The sequence below is a fragment of the Microcaecilia unicolor genome, chromosome 4, assembly GCF_901765095.1.
Source record: "Microcaecilia unicolor chromosome 4, aMicUni1.1, whole genome shotgun sequence".
In the NCBI taxonomy this organism is placed as follows: domain Eukaryota; kingdom Metazoa; phylum Chordata; class Amphibia; order Gymnophiona; family Siphonopidae; genus Microcaecilia; species Microcaecilia unicolor.
Window position 1 is genome coordinate 2,720,579 of NC_044034.1, and position 20,637 is coordinate 2,741,215.

The following is a 20,637-nucleotide window of genomic DNA, read 5'->3' on the forward strand; positions in this document are numbered from 1 at the left end:
ATGGTCCATCTAACCCAGTGTCCTGCTTCCAACAGTAGCCACTTCAGGTCACAAATATCTGATGGAATCCCAAAGAGAGCAAGGGGTGCACCAAATAAAACCAGGGCAGCTTTTGTCACCCCTTGCCACAGTGAAGTCTGACTGGGGCATCCAGGCCTCTAAGACCCCCTTCAGGGCTACACTCCTGTCTCACTCAGTAACTCTTCCATTGCTGTGCTCTGTTAATGAGTAAAGTTACAGGTTTCAAGGAAGAGGTAACTGAACAAATTTGTACATCTCAGGGGACAGGAAGTCAGAGTTGGGAGTCATTAGAAGGGGGAATCATTTCTCCTCAGTGAAGATAAGATGCTTGATATAATTTAAGGGTCAGATTTAAATTCCAGGCAAATGAGTGCAAACCCAGGAAGTCAACGCCTTTCATTATCAACCCATGGAGAGGTAGATCTGGGAGTCATCAGCGTCAAGATCATATTGAAATCCATGGGAAGAGATCAGAGCACCAAGGGAACAAACATAGAAAGAGAAAAGAAGAGGTCCCAAGACAGAGCCCTGAGGTACTCCAACTGATAGTGGGATAGCAATGGAGGAGGGTCCACCAAAGTATACACTAAAAGTACGATGGGAGAGATAAGAAGAAAACCAAGACAGAACAGAACCCAGGAATCCATGACATATTTGATTGATTGGGTTTCTATTTTTCAACCAATTTTTGCAATTAAGTAAAAAAATATAATGAATGAAAGAAAGTACCTTTCCTCCTATCTCATGATAACTTCGCTGAGGGTCCTTATCAAAGGCTTTTTGAAAATCAAGTGGCTCCACCTTATCTTTCTGCTTGTTGACACTCTTGACAACCTGCAACACTTTAGTGAAATATGACTAATCCTCACAAAAGTTATGTTGACTCTTCTCCAACATTTCACATTTACCTCTGGGGCAATGGCTTCCACTTTTAATCGTGTGCAGGATAACTTTCTGTAGGACATGTAAGTCGGAAAATAGAGGTTTAGGCTCAGTGAACTGCAGCACTGCTCAAAAGCACGTCTATGTCCTAAGTCGCATGGTAGGGAGAACCAGGGTAGAAAAGAAGAATGAGCAGGCATCACTGGTGAGTTTTCAGGTGTAAGTAACACTACATACATGTAGAAGGAGCAGTTTTGCTACATCTGGAAGCAAGTGGCAAGAAGTGAATTGCAGAAATCTATAGAGAGGTGATTAATGAGCTATCGTGTGAAACACAAAGCAGGTTCCATGTTACGGTTGTGGTTGTGCACTGTGTTTACAACTCGCCTCTTCTTCCAGTGACCAGGCCCTGTGGCCGCTGTGGACTGTCTTTTCTCTGTTTCCCAATCATGGAGTGGCCTAGTGGTTAGAGCACCGGGCTTGAAATCCAGAGATGGCTGGTTCAAATCCCACTGCTGCTCCTTGTGATCTTGGGCAAGTCACTTAACCCTCCATTGCCTCAGGTACAAACTTAGATTGGGACAGAGAAATATCCAGTGTACCTGAATGTAACTCACCTTGAGCTACTACTGAAAAAGGTGTGAGCAAGATCTAAATTAATAATATCATTCCAGTCCTATTCTGATGTTCCAGCATTCAAGCCTCATTCTGGTATTCCTGCAGCCAAGCCTCATTCTTAGTTGTGACATCATCAGTAAATGCCTTTATAAAGCGCCTTGGAACCTTCCTGCTTTGCTTTTGCAACACAGGTCTTCAGATGAGTTCTCATCTGTGTGTGTTTGTTGAGGTACCAGCCCTGCTTGTTCCAGTCCTGTCTGTCTTCAGCTACAGTTCTAGTCCCGCTTGAACCAGTCCGGTCTGTTTTCAGCTTCAATCCTTGGTTGGGTGGTTCGCCTGCTTCTGCTGTTCGTCGACAGCAGCCCAAGGGCTCACTATCCTTAAATCCATGACAGCCCATTATTTTCGCAGCTGTATTACCGGATGCTTGCGATCCTGCCATGTTTGTGATGTCACCAGAGCGACCCAGTCAGTTACAGCGTTTGTGCTACTATTTACTTTTATTGTACTTTAGATACAAACCCCCTGATATTCAGCCGGCGACAGGCAGCACGGTTAGCTGCTGCCACCGGCGCTGACCCTCAGTATTCAATGCTGGCTCATATCCAGCGACCGGCATTGAATATCTGGTTTCATTTTTGGCTATGACATTTTAACCGGCTAAGCAAATATACAGCCCTAGCTAGTTAGTTACCAGCTGTTAAAGACAGGCCTGCGATTAAAGACCTCTCTTAACCACTCAACTTAGCTGGTTTAGTGCTGAGTATTTGTGCTTAGGTGGCAAAGAGGGGACTAATCGAACGGCGCCGGCGAAATAGATTGCCGACGATCTATTTTATCGGTGCCGCAAACAGCTGGCCGGAACTGTATTATCGAAAAAAAAAAATGGCCGGCCATCTTTTGTTTCGATAATACGGTTTTGACCTGCCAAATGCCAGAGTTCGCCGGGTTTGAGATGGCCGCTTTTGTTTTTCAGCGATAATGGAAACAAAAAGCGGCCATCTCAACCCTGGCTAAATCCAAGGCATTTGGTTGTGGGAGGAGCCAGCATTTGTAGTGCACTGGTCCCCCTGACATGCTATGACACCAACCGGGCACCCTAGGGGGCACTTCTAAAAATATATACAAATAGCTCCCAGGTGCATAGCTCCCTTACCTTGGGTGCTGAACCCCCCAAATCCCCTCAAAACCCACTCCCCACAACTCTATACCAATACCATAGCCCTTATGGGTGAAGGGGGGCACCTACATGTGGGTAGAATGGGTTTTGGGGGGGTTTGGAGAGCTCAACACTTACTACCACAAGTGTAACAGGTAGGGGGGGTGGGCCTGGGTCCACCTGCCTGAAGTCCACTGCAACCAACAAAAACTGTTCCAGAGACCTGCATACTACTGTCAGGGAACTGGGTATGACATTTGAGGCTGGCATACAGGCTGGCAAAAAGGTTTTTATTTTTATTTTTTTAGTGTGGGAGGGGGTTGGTGACCACTGGGGGAGTATGGGGAGGTCATCCCCCATTCCCTCCGGTGGTTATCTGGTGAGTTGGGACACCTTTTTGAGGCTTGGTCATGAAATTAAAAGGATCAAGTAAAACCGGCGAAATACTCATTAACGCCGCTTTTGTTTTTCCATTATGCGCTGAAGCCGGCCATCTGGTAGCCACGCCCATGGCCGCCCATATCCCGCTTTTGCTATGCCGCCGACACGCCCCCTTGAGCTTTCACCGGCTTGGCGACGGGAAAGCGGCGAAGGTGTCAAAAAAGCACCTTTCAATTATACCGACTTCGACGCTTTTGAGAGATCGCCAGCCATCTCCCGATTTATGTCGGAAGATGGCCGGTGATCACTTTCAAAAATGAGCTGGAAAGTCACATTATATAGCTTGTTAGCAGCTCACTACTAAACACTAATATTCAGTGGATAACCGGCTTTCTCATGCTGAATATTAGTGTTTAGCCAGCTAAGCGCTATTTAACCAGGCAAGAGTCATTCCTGGTCAGTTAAATAACGCTGAATATCGGGCCCTTTATTTCTCTGCACAAACCTGTGTCTTCTGTTTTGTTCTTTGCTAGAAGCAGGTTCATTGTCAGTGCTGCTGTATTACCGGATGCCTGTGATCCTGCCCCGTTTGTGATGTCACCAGAGTGGAACGGGTAGACGTGAATCGTTTGTTTACTCTTTCCAAAAATACTAGGACTAGGGGACATGCGATGAAGCTACAAAGAAGTAATAATTCACTGTCCTGGGCTGCAACTAGCAATCACTCATCCTTAGGTTTTAAATTCATGTCTCCTTAACCTTTCTTGTGTCTGATTTTGATTAGTGAATGGTTCCTGGAGTAACCCTTCGTATTTTGCAGTTTTTCTGAATTTGCCACTTGTTTTTTCTTGTTTGCTCATCTAATTCTTTGAAGATTTTTTTTTCTCTTCTTTTGCAAATGCTGTTCCATCATTCTGGAAGTCAGCATTCATACTTCACCCTTTTTCGCGTGTTTGGATCTGATGACACTGTTACATAAAAGCCTGGAGGCCTAAGATACTACCTGTAGAGGTGTGGATCTATAAGACCCATCCCTCCTTTGGGTGTGGATCTAGTTCTATAGGTGTGGATCTATTTCTATAGGATCCACCCCTCCTTTGGGTGTGGACCTATTTCTATAGGTGTGGATCTATTTCTATAGGAGCCATTCCTTCTTTCGTGTCAATCTATTTCTGGATCTATTTCTATTGGACCAGTTCCTCCTTTTATGTGGATCTATTTCTATAGGTGTGGATCTATTTCTATAGGTGTGGATCTATTTCTATAGGACCTGTTCCTTCTTTTGTGTGTATCTATTTCTATAGGTGTGGATCTATTTATATAGGACCCGCCCCTCCTTTGGGTGTGGACCTATTTCTATAGGTATGGATCTATTTCTATAGGACCTCTTTCTTCTTTTGTGTGGATCTATTTCTATAGGTGTGGATCGATTTCTATAGGACCCGCCCCTCCTTTGGGTTTGGACCTATTTCTATAGGTGTGGATCTATTTCTATAGGACCTGTTCCTGCTTTCGTGTGGATCTATTTGTATAGGAGTCATTCCTCCTTTCATGTGCATCCATTTCTATAGGTGTGGATCTATTTCTATAGGAGTCGTTCCCTCTTTCGTGTGGATCTATTTCTGGATGTATTTTGATAGGACCCGTTCCTCCTTTGGGTGGGGGAACGTACAGTCTTGGCAGATAGTGACTGAATAGCATTGGTGATTTGTATCTTTGTGCAAATGGGATTGAGAAAGGTTTTTCTGAACAGTGACATACATGGAATGTTCTGGTATGAAAGGGAAGAGGGATGGATGTGTCACTGTTTATTTAGGAGGGGAATGTTTTAAGGGTCATTTCAGTGGGAGGAATGAGGAAACGTTGTGTAAGATTCCGGGATGTGTGTGTTGAAATCTCAGTACCTGTGACATATAAAGAGGGTTTCTAAAGAAAAAAAAATTCGACCAGAGTTCGTCTCTCTCTGTCCCTTTTGTGTGTGTGTGTGTGTGTGTATTTCAGTCCCTGGAGAGTGGGATCCCCTGTCCCGTGTGTTTGTGTGTGCACATCTCTTTCTGCCCTCACGTATGGTACCTTCCTCTGGCAGTATGAAGTTCCTTTTCTCAGTTTACTGTCTGTGCTGCAGCCTGGCATTGGCTGTGACATTTTCTCTGTAAGTACAAAGCTTCAATATTTTTCGTATACTAATGACAATTAGTGCTATGTAGATGCTTGTGTTTGGTGTACGGATATGTGTCTTGGTTTGTTTGCATTGTAAGTACTCTTTGTAGGTGTCTGTTTATGGACTTTCTGTATGAAGGATTTGTTACTGACTTGCTCTGTGTTTTTAACGTTATTTCAATGTAAATTGTCAGGAGTAGGGGATTTACAAGGTACAGAGGAACTGTGGACAGAAATCAAAAGAATATTCAAAGGAACAAGTCATTGTGTCAGATACCCTTGGCAAAGGGGAGAGAACAAAGAGACCCCAATGGTTCACTCAAGAAACAACAGAAAAAGTGGGACTAGAAAGAGTTGTTCAGGAGGTGGAGAGGCAGAAGAGCAGATAGAGAAAGAGCACTTCGAATGAAGGTCAATAATGCCCAGTCAATACAGCCGCACATAAAACTTTCTTTTTTTGGGCCAGGTCACTTTTACATTGATGAAACTCACACTAAATAGATACAGCCATCTTCAGATTACGACCAGATATTAAAATTATGTAGAGAGGGAAGTAACGAAATCATTCATTCAATTGATTTATATGGATGTTATATGGATCATTTGCCGCCCAAGTGTTTCCTCCAGCTTCTGATCTGGAACAACGGAACTAGTGCACTGACCCAGATCAACAAATTTTAAAGAAAAACTCCTCCTTCCCTCCAATACCCCTCCTCCTCCCTGTATTGTCTTCTTCTTAGCATCCTTACCACCCCATCCCTAATCACCCCCCTGATTTCAAGGTCCAAAACTGACCCCCAACTCCAGCTGCTTCAAGCCAATTCATCAAAGGTCTCCGTACCCCCCCCCCCCCCCAGAACCTAGAGGCTTAGTGGCAGTGGTGTCTGCCCTCTCCCCTCTGTCATCTTGGGTGATGAGTTCCAGACAGGGAATGAAAGGGGTTTGTTCTACCAGGACCTGCAGGGTTCATGGGTGTCCTGAGGGAACTCCCAATAGCATCTGGGATAAAATTCAAGATACTAACTCTTATTTTTAAAATCTTTTGTAAATGATGGGTCCATTTTTAGAAACATAGGTTGGCCCTGTAAAAGCCCAAAAAGCCCTTGAGATGTTTGCAGGATAAGTGCTGAGAGCTCCACTGTTTTGGAGGTTAAATGCACTCTAACTGATGAAAAGGGCTTTTTCTGTTTTCAGTCCTGACTTGTAGAAGGAAATTAATTCCTGTTCTGAGTATTTAACCATTGGGAAGGCTGTAAAATGTGAATTGTTGTACAAGCGTTCAGGAACCTTTCTTCTGATGCCGTGTGTTAGACCTTTTTTTTTCCCCCCCATTTTTGTTTTCCTACCTCTGATGTGTTGTGAGTTAGATTACAGTTTTTATTTTTATATTGCAGTTTTATTTTCTGTTTTTTTTTTTAAATAACTTTGTTACAATTTTCTCCTTATATTCCATGTTTTACTCCTATCACCTAGATCATAAGTTTTGGACAGGTTTCTCAAAAACTGAACTGAACGAGGTATGGAAGCTTTGAGGCCACAGAATGCAAAATTCAAAGACGAGGGGCATAGCGGGAGGGAGCAAAAGGGATCTGAGAAAGTAACTTTCCCCTGAGAACATCAAGGACTCTTGAAACAGATTTCCAACAGGAACCAAAACAGTGGCAGAAGTGGGGCTAATTCTACAAGTGATTTAAGTGCGTAAATCGCTGTTTCACTCACTCATCGCTTATTAAACTGCCCCGCTATATAGATGCTGATGTAATTAATTTGTTTAATATAATTCTATATGCCTTTCAGAAAATATCAAATCAGTTCATGATAGCAATTTAATGTCAAATACCCCCTCCCCAAGGTCTCACCCTAAATATTGCAGCTGATTGTCCTAAAGTACCGGCAGTAAAGAACAGTCATTATTATCATTCAAACAATCACAATTTTTAGCATTACCTAAAAGCTCTGCGAATGTGTAGGAAGATTAATCCATAAACTAGGAAGACAGAGAAAATCAATCTGTTTGTGTCCTTCCTCTAATTTCGTATGCTGGCGGGACTGTCTTACCTGGAGAAATGGCTTATTAAGATACCCCTAACGTCTCAGACAAGGAGGATGTCAGTGGTTATTCACAGCTGCACATTTCAGAAGCTGAAGGAATAAGGTACCTTTTCTAGCAGGTTTTCCTCAGTATCTTCACTGTTACATTTAGACCACACCTTGTGCTTTCGTACCACCCTACCACCCAGGAATGCTAAAAAATCATCCCATACATTCTACTACTACTACTACTATTTAGCATTTCTATAGCGCTACAAGGCGTACGCAGCGCTGCACAAACATAGAAGAAAGACAGTCCCTGCTCAAAGAGCTTACAATCTAATAGACAAAAAATAAATAAAGTAAGCAAATCAAATCAATTAATGTGAACGGGAAGGAAGAGAGGAGGGTAGGTGGAGGCGAGTGGTTACAAGTGGTTATGAGTCAAAAGCAATGTTAAAGAGGTGGGCTTTCAGTCTAGATTTAAAGGTGGCCAAGGATGGGGCAAGACGTAGGGGCTGCCGCTCTGTGCAGGTTACCTCCTCTGTGGCTTTACTTAGGGTTGTAGCTGCTGCTGCTACTACTACTACTACTATTTAGCATTTTTATAGCGCTACAAGGCGTACGCAGCGCTGCACAAACATAGAAGAAAGACAGTCCCTGCTCAAAGAGCTTACAATCTAATAGACAAAAAATAAATAAAGTAAGCAAATCAAATCAATTAATGTGAACGGGAAGGAAGAGAGGAGGGTAGGTGGAGGCGAGTGGTTACAAGTGGTTATGAGTCAAAAGCAATGTTAAAGAGGTGGGCTTTCAGTCTAGATTTAAAGGTGGTCAAGGATGGGGCAAGACGTAGGGGCTCTGGAAGTTAATGTTCACTTCCCCAATTGCAAAGGTCTGAAATACAAACTAATACATGCGTCAACCTTTTCCTACTTGAGCACACAATTCTGGAACGATCTATGAACTGACTAACTTCCACAAACTACTGAAGACCCACCTCTTTGACAAAACATACCACAATGATCAACACATGTGAACTCTTCCACATGTCACCAGAACTATCCTACTCTATTATGTGTTATAATATGATCATGTTTTATTATTATCACGCTACCCAAGATTCTTTTGCAATACTAAATGTATACTTTCCTACAAATTTCCACAATTCATGATGTATTGTAAGCCACATTGAGCCTGCAAAAAGGTGGGAAAATGTGGGATACAAATGCAATAGATAAATAAATAAATTAGGGGACCTGAACTAACAGGGGGCTGTGTAGACAGTGTGTATTAAATGAGGGTATGTGTTCAGTTTATATGTGTATGAAAGTTGCATGAGTCTGTTCTGTGTATGTGATTTGTTTGTACATATTTTTTGTATGATCTCACACAATACATGAGAAACAGTAGACTGACTTCTCTTTACAGGATCAAATCTAAACACAATGACACTGGATCCAAACTGTATCCCACACACCCAGAAGACAACGCCACATGTAAGTATCATACAGGCCTTCACTGAAACTTACAGCAAGCAGGCAGTTAGGGCAGAGATATAGTATGGGTAACATTGATGAGCCTTATTTTTAGTAGACAGTGAGGGGCATAATGGAACAGAAACGCCTATCTCCATGGGCGTTTATCTCCGAGAACGGGTCCGTGAAGGGGCGGGGCGGATCGTATTTTTTAAAAGAAAAAGACGCCCATGTTTTATTCGTCAAGGTGTGAGCTGGGCGTTTTTGCTTTTCAGCGATAATGGAATATGAAATCGCCCAGCTCAAAAACGAATAAATCCAAGGCATTTGTTCGTGGGAGGGGCCAGGATTCATAGTGCACTGGTCCCCCTCACATGCCAGGACACCAACCGGGCACCCTAGGGGGCACTTTTACAAAAACCAAATAAAAGGTAAAAGAGCTCCCAGGTGCATAGCACCCTTCCCTTGGGTGTTGAGCCCCCCAAATCCCCCTCAAAACCCACTGCCCACAAGTCTACATCATTACTATAGCCCTAAGAGGTGAAGGGGGGCACCTACATGTGGGTACAGTGGGTTTGGGGGGGTTGGACGACTAGTAGCATTAAGCAGCACAATTGTAACAGGTAGGGGGGGGGTGGGCCTGGGTCCACCTGCCTGACGTCCACTGCACCCCCTAACAACTGCTCCAGGGACCTGCATACTGCTGCTTGGGAGGAGGGTATGACATTTGAGGGTGAAAGTAAAAAGTTGTGAAACATCATTTGTTGTGGTGGGAGGGGGTTAGTGACCACTGGGGGAGTCAGGGGAGGTCATCCCCGACTCCCTCTGGGGGTCATCTGGTCATTTAGGGCACTTTTGGGGGCCTTATTCGTCAAAAAACAGGGTCCAGGAAAAGTGTCCTAAATTCTAGCTCAAAACTGTTCCATTATCGGCGAAGGGCGCCCATCTCTGTTCGCCCGATAACCACGCCCCAGTTCCGCCTTCGACACGCCTTCGATACGCCCCCGTCAACTTTGTCCGCATCCGCGACGGAGTGCAGTTGAAAGCGTCCAAAGTTCGGCTTTCGATTATACCGCTTTATTTGTTTTTGTGAGAAGAACGCCCATCTCCCGATTTAGGTCGGAACTTGGGCGTTATTCTCGTTCGATTATAAGCTGGAGTATGGATAAAGCAGGTGTGTCTCAGGTCTGGTATACAGGGCAGATAATGCAGGAATATCTGTGTCTCAGAACTGGATTGGAATACAATACAGATAAAGCACATATGCCTCAGGACTGGGACACAGGTCATGGCCAGGTGCAGTCCAGCAAGGCTGGAGGAAGGGAGGGAACAACCCAAACAGACAACAGCCTCAGTATAGAACATAAGAACAGCCATACTGGTTCAGACCAATGGTCCATCTAGCCCAGTATCCTGCTTTCAACAGTGGCCAATCCAGGACACAAGTACCTGGCAGAATCCCAGGGCAAGCAGTGGCCTTCCTACATATCTATCTCAATAACAGACTATGGACTTTTCCTCCAGGACTTGTCCAAACATTTTTAAAACACACATACGCTAACTACTGTTACCACATCCTCTGGCTTTTAAAAGTATTTCCATGTAACTTCACTGAGTGTCTCCTAATCTTTGTACTTTTTGAAAAAGTACAAAATGAATTCACTTTTACCCATTCCACACCACTCAGGATTTGGTAGACTTCAATCATATCCTCCTCAGCCGTCTCTTTTCCAAGCTGAAGAGCCCTAACCTCGTTATCCTTTCCTATGAGAGGAGTTCCATCCCCTTTATCATTTTGGTCGCACTTCTTTGAACTTTTTCTAATTCCACTATATCTTTTTTGAGATATGGTGACCAGAATTGAACACAATACTCAAGGTGAGGTCGCACCTTGGAGTGATACAAAGGCATTATAGTATTTTCGGTCTTATTCACCATCCCTTCCCTAATAATTCCTAGCATCCTTTCTTAGCCACCACCACACACTGGGCAGAGGATTTCAGCATATTATCTATGCCACCTAGATTTTTTCTCCCAAATTGGATCCTAGCATCAGGTAACTATGATTCAGATTATTCTTCCCAATGTGCATCGCTTTGCATTTGTCCACATTAACCCCCCCTGTTTACTAAGCCACGTGGCAATGCCAACGCAGCCCGTTCAAAGTGAATAGGCTGTTTCGCAATTAGCGTACCACCAGCTGGCTAGCGAGGCTTAGTAAACGGGGTAAATTTCATCCGCCATTTGGATGCCCAGTCTTCCAGTTGCTTAAGGTATTTCTGTGAACCCTCTAGTCCTAGTATTTTTGGAAAGAGTAAACAAATGATTCACGTCTACCTCTTCCACTCCATGCAGTATTTTATGGACTAATTAACTATTCAATGAGTGAAAAATATTTTCTCTTATTTGTTTTAAATGCGCTACTATGTAATTTCATGACCTGTCCTATAGTCTATGCTCTTTTTGGAAGAATAAATAATTAATTTAGAAACACAGAAAAATGTAGATAGATAAAGATCATATGGCCTATCCAGTCCATCTACTCTCCCTATCACTCCCTTAGAGATTTTTGTTCCAAGCTCTCTTGAATTCAGATACTGTTTTTGACTCCATCTCTTCCACTGTGAGGCTGTTCCATAAATTCACCACTCTTTCCGTGAAGAAGTATTTCTTCAGGTTAGTTCAATCCCCTTTCACCTTCATCCTATGCCCCCTCCTTCCAGAGCTTCCTTTGGGCTGAAACTCGCTTCCTGTACATTTATGCCATGTGGAGGGGCATAATCGAACCGCACTGGCCAAATTGATGGACAGCCATCTTCGGGGCCGGCGCCGTAAGTGGGCGGAGCCAAGCATATTTTTGAAATACGCTTTGTGCCAGCCAAATCGCTCGCCAGGTTTATATGAGATGGCCGGCTTCATTTTTCAACCATAATGGAAACCGGGCCCGGCCATCTCAAACCCGGCGAAATGCAAGGCATTTGGGCGTGGGAGGAGCCAGCATTTCTAGTGCACTGGCCCCCTCACATGCCAGGACACCAACCGGGCACCGTAGGGGGCACTTTAAAAAAAAGCTTCCAGGTGCATAGCACCCTTACCTTGTGTGCTGAGCCTCCCAAATCCCCCCCCAAAACCTACTCGCCACAACTTTACACCATTACCATAGCCCTAAGGGGTGATGGGGGGCACCTACATATGGGTACAGTGGGTTTTGGGAGATTTTGGAGGGCTCTACATTAACCACCACAAGTGGAACAGGTAGGGGGGGATGGGCCTGGGTCCACCTGCCTGAAGTGCACTACACCCACTAAAAACTGCTCCAGGGACCTGCATACTGCTGTCAAGGAGCTGGGTATGACATTTCAGGCTGGCATACAGGCTGGCAAAAACAGTTTTAGGTTTTGTTTTGTGTGGGAGGGGGTTGGTGACCACTGGGGGAGTAAGGGGTGGTGATCCCTAATTCCCTCTGGTGGTCATCTGGTCAGTTGGGGCACTTTTTCCTCACTTGGTCCTAAAAATAAATGGACCAGGTCCGGCCGGTGAAATGCTCCTTCGAGCCGGCCTCTTTTTTTCCATTATAAGGCGAAGCCGGTCATCTCGTACCCACGCCCCCGTCCCGTCCCTCATCCTGCCTTCACTAACCTACCAACATGCCCCCTTGAAAGTTGGCTGGTGCAGCAATGAAACAGCAGTTGAAGCCGGCCAAAATCGGCTTTCGATAATACCGATTTGGCCGGGATCATGAGATCGCCGGCGATCTCCCGATTTGTGTCGGAAGATCGCCGGCAATCACTTTCGAAAATAAGTCTGATAGGTATTTAAATGTGTCTATCATATCTCCCCTTTCCTGCCTTTCTTCCAAACTATACATATTGAGATCTTTAAGTCTGTCCCCATATGCTTTATGATGAAGATCACTAACCATTTTAGTTGCCACCCTCTGGACCAACTTCATCCTGTTTATATCTTTTTTGAAGGTGTTTTCTCCAGAATTGTACACATGAGGTCTCACTAGAGTCTTATACAGGGGCAACATCATTTTCCTACTGGCCATTCCTCTCCCTATGCTCCCAAGCTTTCTTCTAGCTTTCGCCAACGACTTTTCTACCTGTTTTGCCACTTTGAGATCATCACATACATCAGTGCCGTAGCGAGGGTGCCTGACACCCGGGGCGGGTCGCTGCTGTGCACCCCCCCCCAGTGCAGGGCACGATGCCCCCCCCTCCGGAGCGCACCCCCCCCCGAAACGCACCCTACCTTGCAGCGGGGGGCAGGCGGGAGGGCCGATCCGCCCCCAGTGCACGTCACTGGGAGCTGCGTCGGCTCTGCTGCTTCCCTGCTTTCTCTGCCTCGGAACAGGAAGTAACCTGTTCCAGGGCAGAAAAGAGCAGAGAACCAGCGAGCCAACACCCCCCCCCCCCCAGCACGTGCACCCGGGGCGGACCGCCCCACCGCCCCCCCTCTTCCTACGCCACTGACATACATACCAAGTTCTGCTCCTTTTTTTGTGCACAAAAGTCCTTCACCCTCTATACTGTACCATTCCCTCAAGTTTTTGCAATCCAAATTCATGACCCTGCATTTTTTAGCATTAAATCTAAGCTGCCAAATTCCAGACCATTCCTCTAGCTTTGCTAATTTGTTCCTCATGTTATCCACACCAACAAGGGTGTCTACCCTATTGCAGATTTTGGTATCATCCACAAAGAGGCCAAACTTACCAGACAACCCTTCAGCAATATCACTTACAAAAATGTTAAAAAGAACCGTAACAAGAATCGAACCTTGTGACACACCAATGGTAACAGACCACTACCCACTCAACCAGTTTCTAAGTCAGTCAGTCAGTCACTTTAGGACCCATACCGAGGGCACTCAGTTTATTTTCCAAAACTTTATACCACTTAAATCAAAGGGGTTTACAAAAAACACACAAAGCATAAAAAAACACGTTAGTCGTCTATGTGGACTCATGTCTTCCCTCAGCTGAAGAGCCCTAACCACTTTAGCCTTTCCTGATTTGAGAGCCCTTCCATCCTCTTAATCATTCCAACCCTTTATTTACTGTATTTTAAATAAAGAAGGTTCTAATATTTCAGGGAGTCGATATTCAAAAGGGTTTAACAGATGGGAAAGGCTCATGCCTGGTTAAACCCAGGGCCGCTGACAGACTGGGCCGGGCCCGGGGCAAGGCTGCCCCCGGGGCCCCGCCCCGCCACCCCCACGAGGTTGCCACCGCCGCTCCCCCTCCACCCCCCCCCGAGGTCACCGCCGCTCCCCCCTCCACTCACCCCCCTCTGTCCGCCACTGGGCCAGGCCCCCTGCATTGAAATCACAGCGCCTCTCACCTCCGTGTGAAAGCGCTGCAGGCAGCAGAGCAGCACATCGCCTCCCTTCAGCCCTCCTTCCCTCCTTGTGTCCCGCCCTCACGGAAGTTACGTCAGATGAGGGCGGGACACAGGGAGAGAAGGAGGCCCGAAAGGAGGCGATCAGCGCTTTCACATGGAGGTGAGAGGCACTGTGATTTCAATGCAGGGGTCTGGCCTGGTTGCAGACGGTCGACGATGGAGGGCGGGTGGGACTGCGGTGCTGGGCCCCCCTTGGAGGCCCGGGCCGGGGGAATTTTGTCCCCCCTGCCCCCCCTTCTCGGCGGCTATGATTAAACCCAGTTGAGGTAAGCAGTCACGGATATTCAGTGGCACTTAACTGGTTAGTGAGTTCAATATCCTGCTAACTGGCCATCCCCTAACCAACTCAGTGAGGGAGGGCTGGGGGTAGAGAATGGGCAGTGTGATTTTCAGTCCACTAACTGGCTAAGTAACCACATGAAGTCAGGAGGAGTGGCTTAGTGGTTAGGGTGGTGGACTTTGGTCCTGGGGAACTGAGTTCGATTCCCACTTCAGGCACAGGCAACTCCTTGTGACTCTGGGCAAGTCACTTAACCCTCCATTGCCCCATGTAAGCCGCATTGAGCCTGCCATGAGTGGGAAAGCGCAGGGTACAAATGTAACAAAAATAAAATAGATACTATTGGAGATTGTACATGGAATGTTGCTACTATTGGAGATTCTACGTGGAATGTTGCTATTCCATGTAGAAGGCTGCACAGGCTTCTGTTTCTGTGAGTCTGACGTCCTGCAGAAGCCTGCGCGGCCACATTGGTGATCTGCAAGGGCCGACTTCTACGTGGAATGTTGCTAGTGGAATAACAACATTCCATGTAGAATCTCCAATAGTAGCAACAGTGGAGGAGTGGCCTAGTGGTTAGGGTGGTGGACTTTGGTCCTGAAGAACTGAGTTCGATTCCCGGCACAAGCAGCTCCTTGTGACTCTGGCCAAGTCACTTAACCCTCCATTGCCCCATGTAAGCCGCATTGAGCCTGCCATGAGTGGGAAAGCGCAGGGTACAAATGTAACAAAAATAAAATAGATACTATTGGAGATTCTACATGGAACGTTGCTACTATTGGAGATTCTACATGGAATGTTGCTTCTATTGGACATTTTACATGGAATGTTGCTATTCCACTAGCAACATTCCATGTAGAGGGCTGCGCAGGCTTCTGTTTCTGTGAGTCTGACATCCTTCTCACAGAAGCAGAAGCCTGCGCGGCCACATTGGTCATCTGCAAGGGCCGACTTCTAGTGGAATAGCAACATTCCATGTAGAATCTCCAATAGTAGCAACAGTGGAGGAGTGGCCTAGTGATTAGGGTGCTGGACTTTGGTCCTGGGGAACTGAGGAACTGAGTTCGATTCCCACTGCAGGCACAGGCAGCTCCTTGTGACTCTGGGCAAGTCACTTAACCCTCCATTGCCCCATGTAAGCCGCATTGAGCCTGCCATGAGTGGGAAAGTGCGGGGAACAAATGTAACCAAAATAAAATAGATACTATTGGAGATTCTACATGGAATGTTGCTATTCCACTAGCAACATTCCATGTAGAATCTCAAATAGTAGCAACAGTGGAGGAGTGGCCTAGTGATTAGGGTGGTGGACTTTGGTCCTGGGGAACTGAGGAACTGAGTTCGATTCCCACTTCAGGCACAGGCAGCTCCTTGTGACTCTGGCCAAGTCACTTAACCCTCCATTGCCCCATGTAAGCCGCATTGAGCCTGCCATGAGTGGGAAAGCGCAGGGTACAAATGTAACAAAAAACAAACTGCAGCAAGTTAACCGGGCAGCAGTCTGAGTATCAGCCAGTGCTGTTTAACGTCTGGTGAGCGACTTGCCCAGTTTTGAATATCTGGCGTTAGGGTAGCTGCCGCTGGAAGTGCCTTGAAGCTGTTACCCCTCACTTGACAGAAAACATGACCGTGTCAGTTCTTCTGATTATGTTTTGGGTTTTATAATTCTGGTTCTACTTTTGGACTGCGCTGGTTGCTGATCACTGTTTCCTGCTTTCCCTCAGCTCTGGCCGATCCCTGTTCTCCTGAAGGCTTCGATGCCGTTACCCTGGATGACAAGGGCTTGATGCATTACTTCCGAGGTAAAACAAAGACCCAGTTTGATGGGATCCAGGTACAGAGTGTAGAGAGCAGCAAAGTCATAAAAAGATTTTTGTTTTAGTTAAAAGCAAGTGCTTTAGAGGTGGAACTAAAAGCACAGGTACCAGTCAGGAAACTTTCAGAATGATGGATAACACTACTTTGAGCTGTACATCCACATAATTTCACTGAATATATGACCAGAGAGCAGGCTACAAAAAAACACCTCTGGATTTTGTTAAAATCTTTGATACTGTCTTCCGTGAAATGCTCATTTACAAGGTAAAGTCTCTGTATAGTTCTAAGGGTCTTAGAGTAAATTAAATTTGTTGCAGGCTCTGATATGGTGGACTATTATAATAATTATCCAAAGAAAATATGCATAATGCTCCTTCCTCTCTCACAGCTCTCTCTCTAGGGTCCCTTCCTTTGTCTCTGCTCTGAGTTTTCTCTCTAGTGTCTCTTCCTATGTCTCTGCTCTCTCTAGTGTCCCTTCTTGTGTCTCTGCTCTCTCTAGTGTCTCTTCCTATGTCTCTGCTCTCTTTAGGGTCCCTTCCTGTGTCTCTGCTCTCTCTAGTGTCTCTTCCTATGTCTCTGCTATCTCTAGTGTCTCTTCCTATGTCTCTGCTCTCTTTAGGGTCCCTTCTTGTGTCTCTGCTGAGTTTTCTCTCTAGTATCCCTTCTTCCCTTCCTGTGTCTCTGCTCTGAGCCCAGTCTCTAGTGTTTCCTACTACTACTACTACTACTATTTAGCATTTCTATAGCGCTACAAGGCATACGCAGCGCTGCACAAACATAGAAGAAAGACAGTCCCTGCTCAAAGAGCTTACAATCTAATAGACAAAAAATAAATAAAGTAAGCAAATCAAATCAATTAATGTGAACGGGAAGGAAGAGAGGAGGGTAGGTGGAGGCGAGTGGTTACAAGTGGTTACGAGTCAAAAGCAATGTTAAAGAGGTGGGCTTTCAGTCTAGATTTAAAGGTGGCCAAGGATGGGGCAAGACGTAGGGGCTCAGGAAGTTTATTCCAGGTGTAGGATGCAGCGAGACAGAAGGCGCGAAGTCTGGAGTTGGCAGTAGTGGAGAAGGGAACAGATAAGAAGGATTTATCCATGGAGCGGAGTGCACGGGAAGGGGTGTAGGGAAGGACGAGTGTAGAGAGATACTGGGGAGCAGCAGAGTGAGTACATTTATAGGTTAGTAGAAGAAGTTTGAACAGGATGCGAAAATGGATAGGGAGCCAGTGAAGGGTCTTGAGGAGAGGGGTAGTATGAGTAAAGCGACCCTGGCGGAAGATGTTTCCTTCACCTCTAACCTGATATTATCAGGCCTGTGTTCTTTTCTCTCATGCTGGTATTGTTTTTTCCCAGGTCATTATGTCTGGAAAGGTTTCAGAACACCAGCAGCGTTTATAAATGCCACCTGGCCAGAAATTGAAGGTCCCATTGACGCAGCCTTCCGCATTCACCATAAAAATCAACCAGAAGCTCATGAACGGATGTATTTATTTAAGGTGAGGACCACAGAGCAAATCAGATACCTCCTAAAGGTTAGAACACGGATCAGAAACCCACCCGGAGGGAGTGGTCAACATTTGAAATGATCCAAAAAGATTAAAAGAACTTTGCACATGGGGTGTAAAAGCCCAAAAGAGTTATTATTATTAGCATTTGTATCCCACATTTTCCCACCAATTTGCAGGCTCAATGTGGCTTACATTTGCCGTAATGGCAGTTGCCATTTCCGGGTGACAGAACTACAAATGGTATTGCGTTAAGGTGCATACATACATGATAATATACATGGAACAGATCATTATATATATATATAGCATGTTCATACATACATGGTAAAGAGGAATAAGTTATGGTATTCCATGAAGGTTCCTGAGTAATAGATTGGGTTGTAACATACATTAGGTCATTGACTATATTTTTTATTTATTTATGTTACATTTGTACCCTGCGCTTTCCCACTCATGGCAGGCTCAATGTGGCTTACTTGGGGCAATGGAGGGTTAAGTGACTTGCCCAGAGTCACAAGGAGCTGCCTGTGCCAGGAATTGAACTCAGTTTCTCAGGACCAAAGTCCACTACCCTAACCACTAGGCCACTCCGCTCCACCCTATTCAACATAACGTTTAAAGTGGTATTGCTTGATCATTAGTATCAAAGAGGCTAATCAGTCATGTGATAAGAGTTCGGTTTTGTATAGTGTTATATTTGCTAGGGAGTGAGAGGCTGATAAGCACAGACCAGGAAAGGGACCTTGGGGTGATAGTTTTGGAGGACCTTAAGACAGCGAAATAACATGACAAGTTGGTGGCTGTAACCAAAAGTATGCTAAGCTGCATAGAGAGAGGCATATCCAGTAGAATAAAGGACGTGTTAATGCCACTGTACAAGTCATTGGTGAGGCCCCGTTTGGAGTATTGTGTTCAGTTTTGGAGGTAGCAAAAGACTTGAGGCAGTTCAGAGGAAAATGACTAAAATGATATGGGACTTGTTCCAAAAGACATATAAGAAGAGACTTGAAGACCTGCCTATGTATACCCTAGAGCAGGGTTTCTCATCCCAGTTCTTGGGACACACCTATGTATGAGATAAATTGTGTGTGTTGTCTCCACAGTTTGCAAATCTCTCTCATGCATATTCATTGTGGGTATCCTGGAAATCTGACTGGCTGGGTGTGTCTCGAGAACTGGACTGAGAATCCCTGCCCTAGTGGAAAGGAGGGATAGGGGGAAATGATACAGACGTTTAAATACTTAAAATGTATTAATATGCAAACTAATCTTTTTCAGAGATGGGGAAGCAGTAGAACTAGAGGTCATGAGTTGAGGTTGCAGGGTGGGAGATTTAGGAACAATATCAGGAAATACTTTTTCATGGAAAGGGTGGTGGATGCCTGGAAAGCCCTCCCAGGAGGTTGTGAAGACAAAAACAGTGACGGAATTCAAGAATGTGTGGGATAAACATAGAAAAAGGATGGAATCCAATTAAAACTAAGCTTAAATGGTCTCTGGAGTGAGCTTTGACGATAGATTCAGAGGTTGGGAAGTAAGACCAATGTTGGGCAGACTTCTACGGTCCTGGGTCCTATAAATGGTAAAAACAGATTAGGATCAAGGCTGGATGGGCTTTGACAGCAACTCCAGTATTTGGGAAATAGGACTGCTGCTGGGTAGACATCTACGGTTTATGCCCCAAAATTGGCAGGGAGAGACAGATTGAGTCTACCAGTGTTAAATCATGAAGAAGTGGAACCTGTGCAGCCACCTTGTTGGGCAAATTGGATGGACGGTGCAGCTCTTTATCTGCCGTCATTTACTGCGTTACTATCAGGCTTATTTTTGAAAGAGAAGGGCACCCATCTTTCGACACAAATCGGGAGATGGGCATCCTTCTCTCAGGGTCGCCCAAATCGGCATAATCGAAAGCCAATTTTGGGCGTCCCCAACTGCTTCCCATTGCGGGGACGACAAAAGTTCACGGGAGCATGTCAGAGGTGTAGCGAAGGCGGGACTGGGGCGTGCCTAACTGATGGGCGTCCTCGAGCGATAATGGAAAAAAGAAGGGCGTCCCTGACGAGCACTTGGCCGACTTTACTTGGTCCATTTTTTCTTACGACCAAGCCTCAAAAAGGTGCCCAAGCTGACCAGATGACCACCAGAGGGAATCGGGGATGACCTCCCCTGACTCCCCTACTGGTCACTAACCACCTCCCACCCCGAAAAAAACAACTTTAAAAACTTTTTTTACCAGCCTGAAATGTAACACTCAGGTCCATTGCAGCAGTATGCAGGTCCCTTGGGGGGGGGGGGGGGGGGAAGTATGTGTGTATCAGCGGAGGCATAGCGCAGGCGTGGACATCCTTCTTTCAAACATTGTGGATGTTCTAAACTGCCCCCCCCCCCCACAGGGACATCCAAACTTCAAGGGAGTGGAGTAGAGTGGAGGAGTGGCCTAGTGGTTAGAGTACTGGTCTTGCAATCCAGAGGTGGCCAGTTCAAATCCCACTGCTGCTACTTGTGATCCAAAATCCAAGTAAATAAAGGGACTGTCAGAGGCATAGCAGGCATGGACATCCTTCTCACAGAAACATCCACATTTTGCCATTGCAGGGACGGAGGCATAGCGACATATGTCCTTCACCCATACTCTAAAAAAAAAAAAAGACATCCCTGACGAGCACTTGGACGTTTTCACCTGGACTTGTATTTTTCTAAGGTTGTAGACGTCTATTATACACGCAGCTTGTCTACATGTATGAAGCCGCTTTTGGCAAGCACAGAGCAGCCATGCATAATGCTTGGCTTCTCTGCACTGGCTTCCCCTCCTTAGGAAGGAAATTGTGTGCAAATGAGCTAACAGTGAGCAGCTCATTTGCATGCGATTTCCTTCATGCATGCCCGTTCCTTTC

General features: G+C 45.6%; 1 protein-coding gene across 1 annotated transcript in view; it reads left to right on the forward strand.

Moving 5' to 3' along the window:
- The first annotated feature begins 5,004 nt into the window (after nucleotides 1-5,004).
- The window catches only part of LOC115468242 (hemopexin-like), a 37,306-nt gene continuing 21,673 nt past the window's right edge, over nucleotides 5,005-20,637 (forward strand). The window contains exons 1-4 of the mRNA XM_030199782.1: nucleotides 5,005-5,213; nucleotides 8,684-8,751; nucleotides 16,140-16,217; nucleotides 17,586-17,728. Of these exons, the coding sequence (XP_030055642.1) occupies nucleotides 5,128-5,213; nucleotides 8,684-8,751; nucleotides 16,140-16,217; nucleotides 17,586-17,728 (375 nt within the window). The 5' untranslated portion in view covers nucleotides 5,005-5,127. The remainder of the gene's footprint in view (nucleotides 5,214-8,683; nucleotides 8,752-16,139; nucleotides 16,218-17,585; nucleotides 17,729-20,637) is intronic.